General features: G+C 39.8%; 1 protein-coding gene across 5 annotated transcripts in view; it reads left to right on the top strand.

Moving 5' to 3' along the window:
• Positions 1 to 13,903, top strand: part of LOC136675641 (putative transporter SVOPL) — a 28,509-nt gene extending 14,606 nt beyond the window's left edge. For 2 of the 5 annotated variants that reach the window (XM_066652304.1, XM_066652302.1), the window contains exons 12-16: positions 6,145 to 6,256; positions 6,734 to 6,815; positions 10,259 to 10,348; positions 10,444 to 10,557; positions 12,166 to 13,900. In XM_066652304.1, the coding sequence (XP_066508401.1) occupies positions 6,145 to 6,256; positions 6,734 to 6,815; positions 10,259 to 10,348; positions 10,444 to 10,557; positions 12,166 to 12,177 (410 nt within the window). In that variant the 3' untranslated portion in view covers positions 12,178 to 13,900. Of the gene's footprint in view, positions 1 to 6,144; positions 6,257 to 6,733; positions 6,816 to 10,258; positions 10,349 to 10,443; positions 10,558 to 12,165 lie in introns of all 5 variants that reach the window. The other 3 variants (XM_066652303.1, XM_066652305.1, XR_010796210.1) reach the window with 3 other exon arrangements.
• The last annotated feature ends 9,153 nt before the right edge of the window (positions 13,904 to 23,056 follow it).

The following is a 23,056-nucleotide window of genomic DNA, read 5'->3' as shown; positions in this document are numbered from 1 at the left end:
AAATAAAATAAAATAAAGGCTTGGTTTGGCAAAAAAATAGAACAAACTCGTTCCATCTATTTGCAGATCCAGAAAGAGCTAGTAAAAGGTTCAGATGAGTCATCTTCATGTATGTCTGTTTCTACAAAAGCATCTTTATTTTTGGCTGTGCATAAAAATCATAAAAATCATAGAATAGGAAAATAAAATAGAAAAAAGCCTTCCAAGCATTGACATTTTCAGAAAGAATATGTAAATTACTTCACATGCCAGGTCAAAAATTAAATGGACCACACAAAATGTGGGCTTTACTGTGATGTGTGGGCTAATGAGAGTTTAAACCAGTCAAAATGAACTGGCAACTTGACATGACAACCCCATGAAATATATATGTGTGTGTGTGTGTGTGTGTGTGTGTGTGTGTGTGTGTCACAAGTAATTTTTTTCCGAGTACATGTCATGTCTTTGACGTCAACTTTCACGTCTTTGAGGAGCAAGTCCAGGTTAAAAAGAATAAATGTTTGTGTGCGCTTTTCCATGTGTTAGGGTTTGACCCTGCCTTTAAAAACCCCATGATTTTGAGGGTTCATAGTTCAGAGGAGAAGGACAGGCACTCACATTTAAGGAACATATGGACAGTGTGGATTTTGAGTTGGAGAGAGTTGAAGTTAAAGTAGCAACTATAATAATAATAATAATAATACACAAGGTAAGATGTAAAATATTCTATGCCAATCCTTTAGAGCTTCACACAGGGCCCACCCCACACTCTTCCTACCAACAGCCACACAATTTTCCTTGTTCCAATCCTGCAGCTACACCCTATGGTTGCATCATTTATGATCCGATCAGCAACCAGCTACCCTTAACATCTATAGTTAATCATTGAGCCCAACATTTGAGTACCCAGACCACCCACTGCATCACTAGCTCTTCACAAGGGTCATCAGGTAGGCACCTCCCTTCGTCAGTTTTTCAGTGAATTAAACCTCCTTTAATGTTCAGGTTCCCATGTCAATTTGACCCGGTGCATGTTTAATTATCCAAAAGATGTCTGAAACCAAAAAAATCCTAACAAGCAGTGTGAATATTTCATTACTAACTCCATTACTAATTATTCTATCAATATTTAGTGCAGTGGTATTCCTTACCTCTAACAGGTAATGGTACAATTAGGATAATTCACTCATTTTGCATAAAAAAAATACAACTTTCTTTTAATGTTGCTCTACTTTATTATATTTGAAAGACTGGCTGTTGATTCAACCTTTGACTTGTACACACCTGCCAGGATGAGGAGCCCCAAATATGCATCTAAATGTGTTTTATTTGACTTTACACTTATACAGCGCCTTTCTAGAAACCCAAGGACGCTTTACAATCAACACTCAACATTCAATCCACACACACACACACACACACTGGCAAGAAGCGGCAGCCAAACGCGCACAACGTGTTCTCAACCAGGAATGACCATCCACCTGGAGAACTAGGGTTTCACCCAGGATAGAGCGCCAATCCATATCTGGGCACATACACATACACTCACACAGACACATTCTTTCACATACACACTCATTCACTCACACACCAGGACAGTTATGAGAGAAGCCAACATACTGTGGGACTGTGGGAGGAAACCGGAGACCCCGGAGGATTTGTCATTCATTCATTTTGTGTAACCGCTTATCCAATTCAGGGTCGCGGTGGGTCGTTTATTTTTGGACCATGGGAGGAAACCGGAGATGATCAGAATCATATGTGAGTGTCACCCCAAGATCAGAATCATTAGAATCAGAATTTAAAATAGTCTTCGACATCAGACACATCCTTCTCTATTTCACTGTCATGATAAATGATGACTTCCAGAGCCTCCTGGACTGTCATCCTTTTCCTTCGGCTGCTCATTTTGTAAAGGTCTGCCTGACATAGTGAAATGTTGGTAGGATTCCCATGCAGAGAATTTATGTTTTGCCCCTCCCCTGTTATGTATCCACTGAATATGGGTGGAGTTTTCCCAAGAGAACATAAATGGTTCATGTCAAAAGTCATCTACACGTATGTGTGTGTGTGTGTGTGTGAGATCCAGGTGAAGTATGTCTCACAGTTGCAAACAAAGAAATACTCTGACATTTTTGACACTTCTTTACCTGCAGTTTGACTGTTGGGTCAAATTGACCCAAGCATTATTTATGTGATATAAACATGCAGGGGGTGGTTACAAATATGTGAGATGAACCATTTTAATATTATATGTTGATTACGCTAATTAAGGCAAGCAGAAGAAGTTTCATACTGAAAAAATACTTTTAACTATTTTTCCTAGATCACCAAACTTTAAAACTGGTCAATATGACCCATAACATACAAGGAGGGTTAAGCCCATAACACCTCTAGAAGACTCAACAGTGAAGTCTGGTGTCCCAGACCCAGTCCACTCCAAGCCAGCTTTACAGTCCTTTCCCTTAACCATCAATAGATGTAAATCCACACTGGCCTCCCTGGTGACTAAGGCTGTACCTAGCCCCACTGGCACCGTTAATGCATGCTCAGTGCCACCAGTTCCATGTGATCTTTACGTGCTACAGTACCAACCATCACAACAGCACCTCTACAGTGCATTTTCCCAACTTTTCTGTGTTCTTCTTATCCACAACCACTGACTAGACCTTTCAGCTGTTTCTGATAACTTCATCACAGCTGCCCTTAGTTTCCAGCCCCTAATGCCGGACTGCACAAGCAGGGATGTGGCAGACTTGACTACAAATCCCCTAACATCTCCAGTGGTCTTACATATGTCTGCTACCCACGTTCCCTCACCTCAGCCACCAACCTGGAAAAGAATAGGAGGGATTGGATAGTGATAATGATATTATATGTATGGATGAGATTCGTCCATCAAGACCCAGCGTACCCAGTATTACATTTTTTTTAGATCTTCTGAAGACGCTCCTTGAAGAAGTGTCATTATTAACGTGTCAGAGTTCATCACCTGCTCAGAAATAGATTGTTATACTTAGAAATCCATGTGACTAAGTCCAATTACAGATCATGAGTTATCAGACGTTGAGGATGAAAACATCCAAGAGCCAATGGTTTCAGCGATGACGAATATGTATCACGTGAACAGTGCCTAGAGGGCCAGTGTCCAGAAAATCCATTGGATTTTTACAGTGATCATCATCTTCTTCTACAGAAGAACATCATGTTCTTCAACCTTGAGGATGATTAGTTCATTTAAAACCTGTTCTTTGGTTAATGAACGTCCACATTTTAATAACACTGAGTTTAATTTTCACATAGAATTGAGATATTCTGGTAGGAGTTTGATACGATTAACACAACTTTTACATGGTCAAGTAAACATTTTTTTCAGAGAGCCAAGGATGTGTCCACAAGTTTTGATGATATAATTAAATTAACATTAAACAGTGAAAGTTTGGGAAGTCTGGGAACTGGATGCTGAACTTTTTCTTAATAATGTGGAAACTGATACAGTCGAATGAAAAAGTTTTGGGGGATTACACATTGGTTTTAAATGTACAGTTGGTATGCAAACTGGAGATTTTTGGGGGAAAAAAAGCCAAACATTTGAGCAAACTTGTAGTTTGACGTCAGTGATGATCCTTTTCTTAAAAATAATAATTTCTTGAAATAAGTTGATGGTTATGAGAGACCCCTGTATGTTATCAGAACTATGTGACTGTTATAAGAAAAGCCTGTGCTGTCGTTAGGACAGGTGGTTACATTTTAAAATGTCATTCTGGCAAGCACAGCACTGTCTATGTTTAGGGCTAACTTTCTACCAGACATATGTTTGACCCTGACAGGACCACACTATTTCATGAAAACATCTAAAAGTTGTTCCAGCCCATGCGCCCAGGGGTTGACGTTTTTGAGCTTCAAAGAGGAGGTTTTCATACAGCATGCTTTGAACCTCGTGTAACAGCAGATCAGTTATTTCTATGTGGATGGTTTAGCTCTGTTTGTAAACATATCTGTCCTGCTCGTGTTTATTTTCGTTTTGTTTAAGTAAAGTGTTTCTTGCATGTACATTCACCTCCTGTATCCTCCCTACAACCGTGACAGAACACCAGACCTAAAAAAAAAAAAAATATATATATATATATATATAATGTATATGTGTATGTGTGTATGTATGTATGTATGTATATATATATATATATGTATATGTATGTATGTGTGTGTGTGTATATGTGTGTGTGTGTGTGTGTGTATATATATTGCACTTGGCTGAGAGCTGAGGGGGCCTTGGACCAGTTTGGACTACATCACTGCAAGTGAATATTAATTTATTGTTAAATAGGCTGTTTATTTTTAATAAACACCAAGTAGAGGAAGATATTCCAAGAATGGAAATATGGTACCTTTAATTCGGTAGGATGCGCTTTGCTGCAGATGACATAGCAAATATCAGTGCTGATATCTGTGTCTGCGCCCATGAGCTACATTGTGCATGGCAGGGAGGGAACAGAACGCAGGTCACCAAACAAACATGAAAGATATAATAATAATAATTGCTTAACACAAAGATTGTTCACAAGTCCCAAATCTCAAGTCCAGGTTGAGTGTCAAGTTGAGTCAGAAGTCACTGTTTAAGTGACTTAAGTGCGACTCGAGTCTGAGACTCTCTAGTGTGTGTGACTCTCCTCCATTCTTCCTTTTATGTGTCTGTGTTCATTTAAGATCTGACTGGCTGAAACATACATAGTCTGCATTTATTATTAGGGTTTCAAGTATTATTTAGTTAAAATAAGTTTATATACATTGCATTGCACTGCCGGTAAAATAAATCTTTAAAATTCATTCATTCATTCATTCATTGTAAGTAACCGCTTATCCAAACCCAATGCACAAAGCAGGTTTACACCCTGGACCTTCGCAGGGTGACATAGACTCACACTCACACCTATGGACACTTGTTTATCTAATCCACCTGCCAATGTTTGTTTTTGGACTGTGGTAGGAAGCCAGAGCACCCAGAGGGAACACATGTAGACACGGGGAGAACACACTAGACTCCTATTGTTGCATCTTAGCTTCTGCTTTTTGTTTCATGGCATTGTAAATGTTTGCTGCCAAATCAGTGGGATGGGAAAGAGGGGTACTACAAGACTTGACTAGCTATACCTTTCTGTGTAGTCCTCAGAAGCTTCCATACCACTACACAAGCTTTCATTTTCTGGCAAGCTTAATGTGTGCGAGGGGGAAGAGCCTTCTCTCCTCAGTATTTATTCAAAGTCTTCTTTGTTCAGAGCATAACCTTAACAACCATAGCCCAAGTAATCAACGTGGTCACCAGGCACTCTCTGTGAGTGCAGTGGTATTTACCTTATTCCTTAACCCTTGAATGAGGCTCTAAGCATGAAAAATTCTGCTGTCTACAAAAATAAATCCACTCCGATGTCTCTAAACAGAGTCTTCGCCTCACTTGGGCACGTGTGAAAACTTGGACGTTCTTCCTGTGTTTACATTCTTGCTCGTGCCTCAGTCAGGTCTGACCAATCAGTGGTGATAACATTCTCACATGGTATGTGGTGACACATTTTGGTGCACTTGGAATTTCCAGTGCGTGAAAACAAACCAAAGGTAAAACGCTCCAAGATTACGAGCTTCTTAACTTATTTGGACCCGAACAAATGAACTACAGGTGTGAAAACGCCCACAAGCTGGGCCTCTGGTGCAACCCAAGCCTAGTGACACACAAGCTACATGGTTCAAGAAGCCTCCCTCTTCAGCCCCAAACCAAGTCTCTATGCCAGGGGGTGAAGAAACAGCATGAACAACAGGAGAAGAGCAAGGATGGCCAGATGCTGGCTGCTTCGTCCCTTCAAAAAGTTCAGAGCTTGGGCCAGTTCCAATGTGCAGATTCCCCTGTTATGCACAGGATACAGAGCAGCTGTGGTGTTTGAAGGGAGCAAATCTGGCAGTTTGGACACTGGCATATCTTAGTAGAGGAGGCTTTTCCCCAGTGGTCATATCAAAGCTGCCAGCAAATGGGGGCTGGTGTGGTGGTATAGGAGTTTCTGGACAAGTGGTTACAGACAATGAATAAATGAATTTATAATTTGTAACAGTGTTGATTGATTTATATTTTTATTGTAAGTGTTTTTAAGAATTTTTATTTTTGTTGTTTTTCTGTAGTCATCCCTTTGAACATTGGCTTGTTGAATGTGGTGGGCAGGAAGTGCAGCATGGTCATCTTGCTACTTCTCTCGGCCATCTTCTTCATGCTGGTGAACGTCTGCACCACTATGTAAATAAAGCTGCTTGAATTGTTTTGAAAAATATTGGCTGTTTTATATATGATTTGTACATTGATGAAATGTATTAATTTACCTCTATTACACCGTATGTTTGTAGACACCGGTTAAAATTCTTCCACTAGAATTCAACTACTTTACTAATGGGTGAACCCATTGTGGACACAGACATTTCAAATGTGAACACGTAGTGTGTATAATCTCTGTATTGGCGGAGTCTCTGTAGTGGTGGAGCTCCATTAAGTATGTTTGAGATGAGTTGGAGGATGTTTGTTATCTATAAATAATTACTCAAAATCAAATATTGATCTCATGTTTGTTCTTAAAGCTGAATGACATCAAATTCATAGAGAAAAGTTCCAACATCTAGTGTGAAGGCTTGAATGAGCAGGTGTCCACAAACATTTGGCCATAGAGTACCCTCTACTGTTCTATTGGTGAGTTTCTGTTTTTTTTTTTTTTTTCTACAGGTTTGGATTTACCTTGCTGCTCTTCCTGCTCCGCTCGCTTGTCTCAATGTATTTTAATGTGGTTTATATTTACACTGCAGAGGTGAGACCCGGTATAGTGGACTTTTTGTGTAAATTGTTTTTTCTAGTTTCCAAATTGGAGGTACAAGAGTTTGTATTAATTTTAGTTAGATTCTGTGGAGAGAAAATATACTGATATACACAGAACAATTACTGGATTGGGAACACCTACCTTGTATCTATGCATGGACACAACACAATAAAAAGAACCAAACACAGAACCACAAAGCATAGACAGAAAACTAACTGCAAACAATGACCCACAACTAAAAAACACACAGACACAGGCTATAAAAATTCACCCCAATTTCATAGCACCTGAGCTATGAAAGAAATTAAACTATGTGACCTTATGTATCCCTGGAGAGGAGTGGAGTTGGCTTGCAGAACATCACAGACGTGCTGGGCTTTCTTCTCGTAGACATAGGCCTTGTAGCATTGCACCTATTCTTCCATTTGGCATTTGGTCAAAGACACAGCCTTGAACATGGCGACCACTCCGTCAGATCTGGTGGCATTCTGAGGGGCATGTGGGATTCTCCTTTCCTTGCTGATCTTCCTCCGTGTAAGAGCCACATCCATGCATGTCTTTCTTGGGCATATGCTCAGAGACACCACCTCAGAAGGTGATCATTCTGAGGGAGCATGTGGTCTTCTTCGTCGCTGATCCTGAAGCTCTTGTCACCACTTTGAAGGTCAGAGGTCTGAAGTCTCTTTAATACTTTGAGAGTGGCATTGAGCTTTGCTGGATTTAAACTATAGCTTTCTAATATTACTACTAAAATGGAAATTAAACATGGATTAATGACATGGTACCCCAAATAATCACTGTGGAAACTTTACACTGGACCTCAAGCAACATGGATTCTGTGCCTTTCCTCTCTTCCTCCAGACTCTGGGACCTTGATTTCCAAAGGAAATGCAAAATTTACTTTCATCAGAGGACATAACTTTGGACCAGTCAGCGGCAGTCCAGTCCTTTTTGTCTTTAGACCAGGCGATATGCTTCTGATGCTGTCTCTTGTTCAAGTGTGGCTTGACACAAGGATTGCGACAGCTGAAACCCATGTCTTGCACAAGGCTGTGCATGGTGGTTCTTGAAGCACTGACTCCAGCAGCAGTCCATTCTTTGTGAATCTCCTTCACTTTTTTGAATGGGTTTTGTTTCATAATCCTCTCCAAGGTGCAGCTATGATAATGATAATAATTTTGATAGTCCAACTGGAATTAACTTGTGCAATCAAGTGCAATCTTGTTTACCATATAAGAAACTTAGTAATTAAGGAATGTCTGATTCTCTTAGTTTTAACAGTGTTTAAAATGTGTCAGAGGACATTGAATCAAAGTGGAATATTATCTGAATCTGTGTGTCTATCTGAAATCCATTTGCGGAGAGCTGCTTGAGCCTTTAAGACCTTGTGCCATAAACAGTCCCTGGAGTGGCCTTTAGTGTGGTTTACAATCCTCTCTGAGTGCTATCTCTTGGTTGGGGGTGAGAAGAGTAACTCAGAGTGAAGGGAGGTCACTGATAACTTTCGGCAGATTAAGTCCCAAAAAGTCAAATTTCTTTTATTAGAAATTAATGTGTTCATCATACTGCACTACACCACATTAGATTTCAGTAATGTCCCAGCTGAACCAGGTACAGGCCTGTTCAGAACTTTATCCAGTACCAGGGACAACACAGCACCAGTATCCCTTGATATGGTCACTGATACTGCCTCCTTCTCTGGTGAAACTGCAACCAACCGAAAACGACTCCTTATATATGAGGCACTGGGCTGGAAGCATCCTTCAACCTCACTCCTGATTGACACACAACCAGTGCTACACATTTGCCAAATCCTTTTTAACCAAGACCAGACACCCTGATTTTATATGGCCAGGCCTCTGACAGTAATGATGTATAACCTGTGTGAGATGGATATAACTTATCTATCCTCGTCAGGGATAGTAGGCTATCCTGGTGGCCACCCTAACATAAATTCAGCCACAATATACTTAGGACTCTCAAAAAAGGATCTACCATCCTCTCTATCTGTTACCTTTCCTTTCCATGAAATCTCTTTATGAGCTAACTCATAAAAATCAGCTGCCTTCTTCACTTTTTACACCCCTTGATTATTGAGGTATGTTTCCAGGTGCTTTGGTACCCTTGCCCTAAACTTCTCCATTAACATAAGCTGCCTTAATTCCTGAAAAGTATATACTTCACAGGCTCCTAACCACCTTCCTGTTGTCGGTCAATATCCATATATGTATCACCCTGCTTCTAACGAAGAACTCTAAACTATTAATGATAAACTTCTGGTACCATCTCATAGGAAACCAAGACCTCTTTTCTCATATTCTCTAGACTGGGTAACATCTACTGCAGCATATTCTTCCTAATCTTTTCCCACCAAAACACTTTGAACCAGGCAATGCCATTTTTCTTCTGGCCAAAACAATTCTTTAGCTATTTTCTCAAAATAATAATAATAAAAAAACCACATTATCCTCACAAAATCTAGGATTTAAGTGCTTCCGTTGCTGCTGAGGATTTGTAGCTTTAAGTTTGTCTTACTCCAACGCTATTTGAGCTCACTCTAACTAAACTGACATGCTCTCTTGCTCTATCCATGTCTGATGAGCTTTCCTTTCCTTCCACTTTGCTGGTTCTTTTACCAATTCTTTACATTCCCTAACCGGAATACAATACAATAGATGTCAATCTCCATTTCTTAATACTGTGCCACTACAACCAACTGTTCCTTTTTTAATTTATGTAAGTCATTATGTTCAAAATGTCTGTACATTTTATTAGTAATGCACTTTACATTTCAAGGAAATCTCAAAGTACTAAAAATCACCACTACAAAATTCTTGTACGTCAAATGCTGCCATAATAATGAATCCAAAGTTCACGTATCCTGAAAAAATTATCTTTCCTACCACACCTTCACAACCAAATCTAACTTGAGCACACAATTCTCTAGTAGCACACCATACCAACCACAGAATAGACTCTGCTCTTATACCTGCTAGTACTATATATATATATATATATATTTTTTTTTTCCCAACAACTATTAACACCACTTATTTTAATTTTCCATTTAGTTAACTTAACATTTAATTTAACTACATAAAACATAAAATGTCTAGGGTCTAAATGCTACTCCTTAGCCTAAGTGCGTGGAGTGAGCATGTTAGTCAAAATATATGGTGAAAATGGAAATAAGTGACACTGCTAAATGCTAGCTTACCTCCATGGGTCTCAGCCAGTCCAAGCACGACCCTCTCAATGGGGGCTGTCACTCCGCAGTTGATCTTGCGTTGAATCATTTAGCTTCTGTCTTAAGAAGGGACAATGTGATTAATCATGATTTCACAATATTTGGCAGTTATGTATATATATATATATATATAGTGTGTATGTGTGTATTATATATTTTTTTCATAATAGGTTTATTCTACATATAGGTTTATCCTACATCCGTGCGCTCTTTAGGAATGGGTTTCTGCACTTCATTCAGTCGAATAGGAGGGATGATTGCTCCATTTATTGCCCAGGTACTTCTGTGGATTTTTGTGTCTTTGAAAATGCACCTTTGAAGTGTGTATTTATAAGTGTTCACCTGAATTTACTCTTTGTGTGTGTGTGTCAGGTCTTGATGTCTAAGTCTGTCTTGTTAGCCTTGTCTCCATTCTCACTGGCATGCTGCCTGTGTGTTGCTGGAACTGTCCTGTTACCTATAGAGACAAGAGGACGGGCGTTACTGGTAAATTATTCATAATTTTGTGTGTCTGTGAATGTGTGCATTGCTTAATTTGAGCCAGATCCTGTGGGATCAAGGTCAAACACCTCTTATGGGAGCACATGTATTGTAGGTTCTAGATAAGAAGGTCCCAATGAGAGTTGCTGGACCTTGTTCCCACAGGATCTGGTTTAACGTTCTCATTATATGCAAGATGAAATTCAAATGTTTTTATATTCATTGTACCCGTGACACACAAATAAGGTGCCAGTCTTTAAAAACATTTTAATTTCATCTTATGAAAACTTTGGGTACTGTACACAGTTAAAAATGATGGTTCTATTAGGGTTCTATAGTAAAGTAAATGACGATATATAGAACCTGGAGCACTCAAAGAACGTTTGTATTATAAAAGGGTTCTGTGTATCATTAATAGGTTCTTCAGATTGATGGAGAATGTGCTGTAGATGGTCCCTTATAGCACCGTTCTGTATGGCACCAAAAAGGGTTCTATTATTGTAACAAGCATGACTAAACAAGTCTATACCTGTCACCCACTGAAAACAGCTGGTGCATTATGAAGCAAAAAACACTATTACAAAGACCCAAGCTGTTGAGCATTAATATATATCCTGTAACAAGCAAGAGTCAGAAAACATTTAATTTTCAAAACTACAGCGACTGGTCTCCTCAGTTCCCAAACACATACAGAGTGGTGTTAAAAGAGGCGATTCAACACTAGTGAACATGCCCCTGTCCCAATGTTTTTGGAATGTGTTACTAACTTCTAATTCAAAATGGGGAAATATTTTTTGAAAAAGCAATAAACCTTCTCAATTTCAGCATGTAAAATAATGTCTTTGTACTGTTTTCAATTACATATAGGTTTTAAATGCAACATTCATTATTGTGATGTAACACTTTTTTTTTTAGATTTCCTCACCGTTTGCTAGCTCTCCAGTCTGTTTGCATGCTAGAAACAGCTAGCTAAGTTCACTTAAAAAGAGCAGAGATCCTAAAATTTAGAAAATCATGAAAAGAGATGCGGATATTGCTTAATTTCTGCTCCATAGTAATCCTCACTTATTTTTGCTGTTTTAGATTATTTTGGTAGGAGCTCACTCCTACCAAATTTTTGGGAGACACATGCAGAAAACAGTACAATACTAAACAACTCGAGTTACAAAAAGTTTCTGTGGTAATTCAAACAGTGAATAAAATTTACAAATTAAACAAGAAATAACTGCAGTTTCCCACAACCATAGATGTTGCCTTTAAATTATTTGCACATCAGTGCATTTTGTTTTTTAATTTACACTTTGCATAATAGACCAATTGGTTTAGTTCTGAAAGGGAAACGTTTTCCCACTCTTGCTCAATATTGCAGCTACTCAAGAGTTCAGGTCTCTGTTATAGTATCTTTTTTTTAATAATGAGCCAAAATCTGGGTATGAAGCACCTCTGTTTTACCACAAGATGCCATTCATAATGCCATTCACCTGGGATCATGTTCATACTTCCACATCAAGTTAATTTATTGGAATGTGTAATTAATAATAGCACATCTGTTATTTTTAATTTGTATTCTTTCTCTCTAATAATCCATTTTTTAATTTTTAATTTCATTTACAGCAAAATGAATGACACATTCCTGGTGAAGAAGAAACTTGCATTATACATATAATGTCCATCAGATGAAGACACCAAGCCTTTTTTTTTTTTTTTTTACAGCTCATAGCAGAACATCTTGTGATCTTGCACAATGCAGTTCAAGACATAATTCATTTTCTTCTTCTTCCTTTTTTGTCCTCTTTTTTATTTTCATTAAAAGATTTTCCTACAAATGTACGAAAGTTGAGGTGATTAGTATTTAGGCTAGGCTTAAATCAGGGCTGCCAACTATTCTGTACTAGCCAGAAGACTCCCACAATTTGGTCCAATATTCTCCTCTCCCACAAAACCTTTGAACTTTTCTCCCAAAAATTATTTTATACAACTACATTGAGCTTATTGCTGAAGCCAAGTTATTTTATGACCTACACTGTGCCCTTCAGAGGGTGTAGGAGGACATTTAAAATTCAGCCTCAGCTTTGCTGCAGTGTGGAAACATCACTCACACTTTCAGACAAGAATTACTTTATTAAATTTAAAGCCAAACCAGAGAAATAATTTAGGTAATTGGTCACAATAAAACATTATCCTCCATAAATCTGTTCCACTTGACATATGGTTTTTGTCCAGGGATGGACTGGCCATCTGACATACCAAGTATTTTCCTGGTGGGCCAAAGTACTATTTGTGCCGACAGTCCCAACATGTTTTTATCTGACCGTCCCATAAAACCAGTAGAATAGCGGCCCATTTGACAATGGGCTGGCCCAATCACATTGTTAAACACCAACCCCTATCATGTTGGTCCTGCCTGCGTAATGCATTTGCCCCCAAAAATACATCAGCGCAAGGGTTGGTTTACTAACCACCAGCCCTTGAAACAGGCTGGTCTGCGGCCCATTAGACATCTTCTTTACTGACACAGGGCTAGCCCAATCATATCAGCAAATAAACTTGCTCTTCAATGCTTATTTTACCTGCATTGACAATACAAACTTACTTGGCTATAAAAAATTTGCCAAAACTATTTTATTGATGTTTTATCATTTTATCAGATTTTCAGGGTTGGGCTGCTTTAGCCTGCTCATTACATAGCCTAAGTGTTTTGAAAGCAGTCCAGCTTACTGCAGGTCCTACTAAATGTTCCCGTTCACGGTAAGTGCCACTGCCAGAACCGTCATCATCATCACCACCACTGTCGTCTGCCACGGGAGGTAATGAAGTCCCTGCTGTGGCGAACATGTCTGTAATTTTGGCACATTTGGCAGTGTTTGCTTGAAGAGCAAGTTTATTTATTTCTTGCGGGTTCTCTGCACCTCCTTTGCATTTTCTCAGAAGATTGTAACAGATAACATTGCATTTATTGTACATTAAACAGCACACCAGCACACAGCCAAAGGGAGGAGGTGTTTCATGATAAGATTGGACCAGCCATGTGTCAGTAAAGAAGATAACCATCAGGTTGCAGACCTGCGTGTTTCAAGGGCTGTTGGTTAGGAAGCAAACACTTGCACTGATTTTTTGACAAATGCATTATGTCCTTACCACTAGCAGCTATTTATAAGTCATTTTGTAGAGTATACATTTTTATAGTGTTAATAAATGACAATTTTTGGAAGTATTAAATGCGTCCATGCTCACTGATTCCCATTTACTCACTGCATGGCTTAAGGTATGTGGTAAAGTGTCACACAGTTGGTACATTCAAGACATAGAAAAGACCATAAAGGTGTGCGTTATAGAATGTGGTGGACCAGTCTGGTCCAAAATGCCAGAGCCAGTTTTGTTGTCCCACTCAGCCTGTGCTTGTGTCTGTAGCCTTTTACACGATAAAACAACACGAGTGAAATTAGACAATTATTTAAGTTTGTTTATACAGAGGCCTTGAAGGTCAAGCTGAATTAAAACATTTTAATATATGCTTTTGAATGTATAAAGTTCCACATTATTTATTTTTCTCTGTCTGTTATACACACCAAAAAAAGTTGACATATTATTTCTAGCATAACTTATAAAATTTTAGCCATCAAAAGCATAAGTTTTTTCCTTCCACAATTTTTTTTGAGGTTTAAACAACAACAAAAACCCGTTAACATTTAGCATGCTTTTCCAGCTTTGACCAGCAGGGGGTGGATTAAAAAAAAACATTTTCTCATACCCAGATGAAAAGGGGAAAAAACATTTTTTGGTAACATTTTATATTGATGGTCCTCCCTGTAGATATTCAACATACTTTGAGTAACCTGTTAACAGTGCTAATCTGTTGATTAGGTGTAAGACAGTGTTTGAAAGATTTAATTTACCATTAATGAACACATCAGCAGGCTGTCAGTTTAATTTATTTAAGTACATATTATTTTAGGCATTCAGTTGACACTCTCATATATCGTCACACTATCAGTGTTATTTTTGTAGATGTGCTACAAACTATCAACCGTCAGTAGGATACCTGTTAATATTTCAGTAGAATACTTAATCTTTCAGTAGATTGAATGTAGACAATTTAGTGAAAGGCTCACTAGAAGGGCCTTCAGTCAATCTACTGGTAATAATAGTTAGGAGCCCGTGAAAACTTCATTGAAGGGTAGGCAGCTAGTCCAAGGCAAGTGGTGGTGGCTGGAGCATGGGGAGAACACACCAAACAGTCACCAGGAGTGGGAGCTTAAAAGCTTTTTCTGTAAGGTATCTGAAGTGTTGTACTTTCTGTTAATGTTATTAGGCATTCAGTATACACACAGTCTTAGGTGTGTAGTCAGCAGAAAAAGTCAAACTGTGAATAAAGTGAAAAGAATATATTAATACTGCAAAAAAAAGTCCAACATTTTCACTATTATATGTCAGAAGATTAATTGAAGTATTTTATTATTATATTATAGTTTTACTCTTTGTCATATCCTGTTTATTGCTGGACAGATCAAACTATTAACATGAAGCACTTTATTTAGCAGTAAAAAACACTGTAACCACATTTGGACTCATTCTATATTAAAAGGTTATTAATCTGTCATGACTGGGTGGACTGACGGAGGAGGACACAAACGCCATAACACAGCAGATTTATTTTAACAAAAGATAATCAACATGCGTAGACAGAGGAAGCAGCGGACACTGGGACAGAAACAGAACCGTCAGGGGACACCGCTAGCGCAGGAACAGGAAGCCCTGGGGACACGTTCTTGGAAGAAGGGGACCCTGCGGAGACGTCCTCGGAAGCAGCCTGAACCTCTGGATCCTCTGGAGCGGGGTGTAGTCTTAAAAGGGCGTTCAAGACCAACACAGAGCATTTCACACACCCCACATTCACACCCACAGTCAATCCATATTTAATGTTTAAATATATGTGTGGACTCTGGGAGAAATCCTGAGCACAAGGAGGAAACCCAGGCAGACACAGTGAGAACAAGCAATGTCCTCCAAGACAATGACTGAAGGTAATCACTGAACCCACAACTTCAGAACCCTGGAGCTGTGTTGCCATGACAATAACTGCTGCATAATAAAATAATAAATGAAATTAAAAAACCTTATTAAAACTGATTGCATTTATATTTGTTCGAGAAGCATGATGTGTTTAATCCCCAGATTTAAATGACTATTTTATAACAAAACTAAGAGTACTTTTATCAATAAATGAGATCAAGCAGAGGCGAATATAGTTTATACCACTTTTAATTGAGATAATATCCATACTGGTGAGGTATTTTACACAACCTTTTATGGCCGTGTAAAAGCAATATACTTTGTGCCGTTAACGTGGGTTCTTTGTCCTACCCTCAATAGTATGTCGGTTTTGCTGGTCCAGGGTAGCGTGGTTTGGACCGGGAGGCTTGAAAGAGAAAGACATGAAGTTCACTTTTTAATGTAGAACACACTGTTACTCTGGCTACTAATTAACAGCGAGCTAAAGCAGATCTGACCACCATATCTCCTCTCCTCTCTCCTCCGCCCCCTCCCTCTATGTCATACCTCATCATATTTTTCCATCCCATTCTGCATCATAGAAAACCATTTACAGTGCATTTGTAGGTCTAACAATTTTCTGATTATTGCTGTTACAAGCAAGAAATGTCCTCATTTCTGTAGCTAGAAGGACAAATATACAAACCGGATTCCAAAAAAGTTGGGACACTAAACAAATTGTGAATAAAAACTGAATGAAATGATGTGGAGGTGGTAACATCTAATATTTTATTCAGAATAGAACACAAATCACAGATCAAACGTTTAAACTGAGAGAATGTATCATTTTAAAGGAAAAATATGTTGTTTCAAAATTTCATGGCGTCAACAAATCCCAAAAAAGTTGGGACAAGGCCATTTTTTACCACTGTGTGGCATCCACCCTTCTTCTTACAACACTCAACAGACGTCTGGGGACAGAGGAGACCAGTTTCTCAAGTTTAGAAATAGGAATGCTCTCCCATTCATGTCTAATACAGGCCTCTCACTGTTCAATCGTCTTGGGCCTTCTTTGTCGCACCATCCTCTTTATGATGCACCAAATGCTCTCTATAGGTGAAAGATCTGGACTGCAGGCTGCCATTTCAGTACCCGGATCCTTCTCCTACGTAGCCATGATGTTGTGATTGCTGCAGAATGTGGTCTGGCATTATCTTGTTGAAAAATGCAGGGTCTTCCCTGAAAGAGATGACGTCTAGATGGGAGCATATGTTGTTCTAAAACCTGAACATAGTTCTCTGTATTAATGGTGCCTTTCCAGACATGCAAGCTGCCCATGCCACAAGCACTCATGCAACCCCATACCATCAGTAATGCAGGCACGGCAGTGACATGTGACATGGCGTCCCATTGTTCCATAAAGAACTTTATATCGTGACTCATCTGACCACAGAACAGTCTTCCATTTTGCCACACTCCATTTTTAAAGACCCCTGGCCCAGTGCAAACGTCTGAGCTTGTGGAGCTTGCTTAGAAATGACTTCCTCTTTGCACTGTAGAGTTTCAGCTGGCAACGGCGGATGTGTGTGTTCACTGATAATGCTTTCTGGAAGTATTCCTGAGCCCATTCTGTTATTTCCTTGACAGTGGCATTCCTGTTTGTGGTGCAGTGACGTTTAAGGGCCCGGAGATCACGAGCATCCAGTAGAGTTTTACGGCCTTGACCCTTACGCACAGCAATTGTTCCAGATTCTCTGAATCTTTTGATGATATTATGCACGGTTGATGAACTTAAAAATCTTTGCTATTTTACGCTGGGTAACACCATTCTGGTATTGCTGCAGTTTCTTTCTGCGCAACAATGGTGGAATTGGTGATCCTCTTACCATCTTGGCTTCAGAGAGACACTGACATTCTGAGAAGCTCATTTTATACCCAATCATGTTGTCAGTTGTCCTAATTAGTGTTAATTGGTCTTCCAGCTGTTCGTTATATGCTCAATTTCCTTTTTCCAGCCACTTATTGCTACTTGTCCCAACTTTTTTGGGATTTGTTGACACTGTGAAATTTTGAATCAACATATTTTTCCTTTAAAATGTTACATTTACTCAGATTAAACTTTTGATCTGTCAACTATGGTCTATTACAAATAAAATATTGACATTTGTCATCTCCACATCATTGCATTCAGTTTTTATTCACAATTTGTTTAGTGTCCCAACTTTTTTGGAATCCTGTATGTATATCTAATTAGCAAAACAAGCAAGAAAGGTAACAGCAAAAACCCAATACAAACTTGATTGTACCTAACAGAACTTGTTGAAAATAATAATGCGTCCAACCAAAAGAGAACCAACATTTAGTCCATTCAGTACAGATGAAAGTCTCTGAGGTGTGCTGGCATCTGATGCTGACGCTGTGAATGACTTGTGTTATCAGAGGTCCCCCTAGGTGAAGCAGAACTTAGACCTGCAGGGGCACTGAGTTGAACCTGTGGGGCACAGTGAGGTGTTGCCTGTGGAGTGTGTGGCAATGGGTCTGGAGGAAGGGAATGTGAGGTGCGGTAGGGAGTTTGGAATGTAGAGGGTGAGATAGGATGGGAGAGGTCTGACTGGGGATACAGGCAAGAGGGGCCACAAAGGACAAATTCAAGGGGCCTTGGGAAAAGACTGTGGGGCTCTAAAGACAATGTTCTGGGGCCCGGAAACAAATGGTTTGAGGTGATTATAGTGAAGGACTTTGGGCCTACTGTGTGGGCGAGTCAAGTCACGAACCTGAAAATCAACAGGTAGTTGATCAGTATGTGTCACAGGGCCTAAGATCTTATAAGGGCCAATCCAGCATGGGGCAAGCTTATTATGTTGGCGTGCTGGGTCGTCCACTAAAACTAAATCACCAGTTTCATAGGGCCTGTAGTTTAGACGGCGATCATAGTACTTTTGCTGATGGTCCCGAGCTTCATTCCTGAAAGCGGTAGCTGACTCATATGCTTTCTTAAGCCGTGTTCACAAACAAGTGGCATAAGCAGCTGAGGTGGTGGCTGTACCTGCTGAGATCGAATCAGGACTGTTTAGTAAGGTGTCCACCGGAACGAGCCTCCCGGCCGTGGACTAAGTAGAAAGGTGTAAATCCTGTGCTGGCATGAATTGTGGCGTAGTAAGCCAGAGCAACTTGAGGAAGATGATCATCCCACTCATAGCCTTGGTCAAACAGGAACTTGGATAGTTCTTCCTTGAGGGTACGATTGTATCACTCCCCTGCACCATCACATTGTGCATGATAGGGTGATGTGAAAAGTTTGATGTGACGCACACATCTACATAGGAGGCCATTACACACCATAAGGCGTGGGAACTGTGACCACAACTTGCGAAGGAATGGCGATGCATTTATCAGTTTCCAAAGAGGTGGACGTCGGCCATGCTCCAACTTTCTCAGTGTTAGAAGGGTCCGGCTGAATACCCTCACAAGAAACGCGATGGCCCAAGAAGGTGACTGAAGAATGAGCGATGTAGATGGCTTTAGTTTGAGGCCTGCAGTGCGAAAAATGTTGAAAGACTTCTTTCAAGTGCACAAGATGTTGGGAGAAATCAGTGCTATACACGATGATGTCATTGAGATAGATCAAACAAACATTCCAGTGTAGGCCACGCAGGACAAGTTCCATTAAGCGTTGGAAGCTTGGAGGGGCATTTGAAATTCCCATAGGCATTGTTCGGAATTGGAAGAGACCAACACCAGTAGAGAACACTGTTTTCTCTTTGTCATGTGGATGGAGTGGGATCTGCCAGTATCCTGCAGTGAGATCGATGGTGCTGAAGACAAGGGCACCAGCCAGTTTATCTAATGTGTCATCAACACGTGGAAGTGGATGGGAATCCTATATTGTGACTGAATTTAGCTTATGGTAATCTACACAGAACCGGTGAGTGCCATCATTTTTCCTGACCAGCACCACTGAGGCAGACCAAAGACTATGGGATTGTTCTATGATACTGTGCTCCGAAAGCTTGTTAACTTCCTGCTGCAGCACAGCCTGCAAGGCTGGAGATGTGTGGTAGGGTCTCAACTTAATGGGCGTAGCATCACCTGTGTTAATTTTATGATGGACCAGGTCAATCTGGCCATAATCATAAGGATGTGAGCTAAAAATATCACTAAAATCTTTTAAAAGACTTTGAAATTGTGATACTTCAGCTGGGGTGAGACATGTGTCAGACAAATCCACTGAAGGGATAGGGCAATCAGAGTCTTTGGAAGTAGACTCGACTGACACCAGAGTGTATTCTTTGTGTGGGCGGCACAAAATGAAAAACACTTGACCTAAAGGGCAACCGCTAGCGAGGGAGACTGGTTCTGGGGAAGAATTGATAACCCTAACTAGTCCTTGACCATTATGTATGGTGCTTAGTGTCCTAACAACAGTCAATATCAAAGTCAGAGGAGATTGTGGTTCAACAATGCCTACATACGAGTCAACCATTGAATTACTACCATTCATGGTGACAGCAACCAACATCTCTGACAAAGGTGGTACAGTGACAGGAAAGGCGGCAACTGCCGTGCACTGTAGTGCAATGGGATGTTGCAATGGGGCAAAAGGCACAATAGTGTCGTACAGCTGTAAGTGCGCGTGAGGTACAGACAAGGTCACATTATGTTGAGTGAGAAAATCCCATCCTAAAATCACAGGGTGGCTTGAGCTGCGCACAACATGGAAAGTGTGGGTTAAAGTAACATCACCAATATGCACTGGGGTTGTAACACAACCTATCATATCCAGTAAATATCCAGTCACTGAGGATGCCAGGATAAAGGACTTACTAATGGGTTTAGAAGTCAGGGCAGGAATACTTTTACAACACTCATCCGCAATAAAGGAAAGACCGGAACCAGTGTCAATCAGGGCATGTTGTTCAGAGCCTGAAAGGATAACATGTATAAACGGAGCAGGGGATGTGTGAGCATTAGTGTCAACAGTTTTGGTGAGGACACGGCGTAAGGGGGAACAGTGAGGTGAGGGATGAGATGTGTATGGTATGAAGCAGGGGATGGTGAACGGGTTCTATGTGACTTGTGATGAGTATAAGAGGAGTGGTGACTAGGGTGTGAATGGCCTTCCCTGGGAGGGGAGCGAATAGAGTACCTGTCACGGCGATGCCTTGGAGGAGACGCCGACCGCAGCTGCCACCAGTGTAAAAGCGATATCTTTTGTGCGGCCATTAAAGTGGGTTCTTTGTCCTACCCTGATTCAATAGTAGGTCGGTTCCACTGGTCAAGGGTAGCGTGGTTTGGACAGGGAGGCTTGAAAGAGAAAGACACTCGGACATGAAGTTCACTTTTTAATGTAGAACACACTGTTACTCTGGCTACTAATTAAATGCGAGTTAAAGCAGATCTGACCACCATATCTCCTCTCCTTTCTCCTCCGCCCCCTCCCTCTATATCATGCCTCATCATATTTTTCCATCCCATTCTGCATCATAGCAAACCATTTACAGTGCCTTTGTAGATCTAACAAATTTCAGATTATTGCTTTTACAGCTGTATTGTTTTTAATAACTCAGTAAGGTTTTGTTTCTGCCAGACAAACAAGGCTCCACCACCACCTCAGGTATTATTAGGGATTAATCATTCACAGCTCTGCAGCCACACTCACTTGTAATTATGAAACTACTAAGTATAGTTTTATGTTACATAGACAGATAAAGTAAACATGGTATACAGCCTCTGGTCTAAAGCCTAGTCTAGTCTAGCCTTCCTGGAAAAGCAAAAGCTATTATTGGAGCAAAGCTGGTCAAACTTCCCCTTAATACTGTTTTTAAAATTGAACATGAATTATTGTTAGACAATGAAATGAAAGTTAAAAATAAAAGCTTTTTAAAGTAAAACAGACAGATTTCCACATTCACACTTCACATTAAATAGGTGTCTTAAGAAAGATGTCTTTAAAGCAGTGAGAGTGAAGAGCACAGAGGAAGATCAGAGAGAGAATTAAAAAACTAATGAGGGAGCAAATGTGCATCCTTCAGAGACAAATACTCTTCCTGCCTCTGAGTGTGTTTCCTCTTTTCCTCTTAATTTATTTTGTACAAAGGGCAAACTGCATAAATATATTTTTTGCTATGTACAGATTTTCCAGATATAGAGAAAATTCACATGTCCTCTGGCGGAATCTTGTTTGAATAAAAAGCTTTACACAGCACTATCATTGTATTTATTACAATCCAGACTTTTTAAATGATGTATTGTCTTATTTTACATAGCACATTGGAATTTAGAGAACCGGAATCTCGTTTAGCTCTGCACGGCTGTGTGTTGTCTAAATGACAAAAAAAGTTCACTTTGAGTTTGACTTGACATTCTGAGGAAGCTCAGGTCCATGTCTTTTGTGTTCTATGCTCTACATCAGACGCTAGAGGTCACTATTAAACAGTAGAAAGGAAGAGACAGTCATTTTGACCTTTTTCAAATCTTGAGATTATAATAACTTTCACATAGTAATAAACCCACCAATTCCAAAGAGCTGTGACTTTATACATACTTTGATATATTGTAGTATATATTAATCTAGCATTGTTTTGAAATTAATACATTAATATTACAAATCACAAAAGTGTTCTGAGCACATAAACCGCGGACCAGGACATGAAGACGAATCGCATGAATGCAAAGAATGCTCAAGCAGTGCTCCACTCCACATTTCGGCATTATAAATATATATATATATATATCAGAAGTGATTGCTCTAAGACTGCAAGGGAAGCTCAGCTTCCCCTAAAATGTCAAAAAATAAGTGATCAAATATATACTGTTGTGTGTGCATGTCATTGAATAAATATGCACTACAACGCGCTCAATTTTTGTTCAGAATCAGCTTCTTATCATTGATAAAGACGCAGCTTTCCTCTCAATCATTCCCACACTTCACAGTGATTTGTGTCCACAGAGTTCAACAGCGAAGCAGCGAAGTGCAGCGAAACGAAACCAGTCATTGGATAAATGCTGCGCTTTGTCCCGCCCATCGGACGCTCAGCGTCTCTGGGGGTCTATGGGGCAGTGGGCTGGCCTCGGCTGGCCCGGACGCTCAGCTTCTGCCTGATGATTGGATGATCTGTCTGAGGCTGAATCCCTTTTTTGACAGCGAAATCAGCGAATCTTTGGTGTAAAGATCCGCGCGAGCATTACATATTCATTCTGTTCTGAGTTGAACCGGAGACATTCTAAGTCCTCTTAGCGGCATTTTCTTTGTTAAAAATGACTAGCGACAAATCGAGATTCTACAAACCGGATTCCAAAAAAGTTGGGACACTAAACAAATTGTGAATAAAAACTGAATGCAATGATGTGGAGATGGCAAATGTCAATATTTTATTCGTAATAGAAAATAGATGACAGATCAAAAGTTTAATCTGAGTAAATGTAACATTTTAAATGAAAAATATGTTGATTCAAAATTTCACAGTGTCAACAAATCCCCAAAAAAGTTGGGACAAGTAGCAATAAGTGACTG

This window comes from Hoplias malabaricus, chromosome X1, assembly GCF_029633855.1.
Source record: "Hoplias malabaricus isolate fHopMal1 chromosome X1, fHopMal1.hap1, whole genome shotgun sequence".
NCBI classification, from domain to species: Eukaryota; Metazoa; Chordata; class Actinopteri; order Characiformes; family Erythrinidae; genus Hoplias; species Hoplias malabaricus.
The sequence above is the reverse complement of the archived record's forward strand: the minus strand, read 5'-3'. Positions and strand labels throughout refer to the sequence as shown.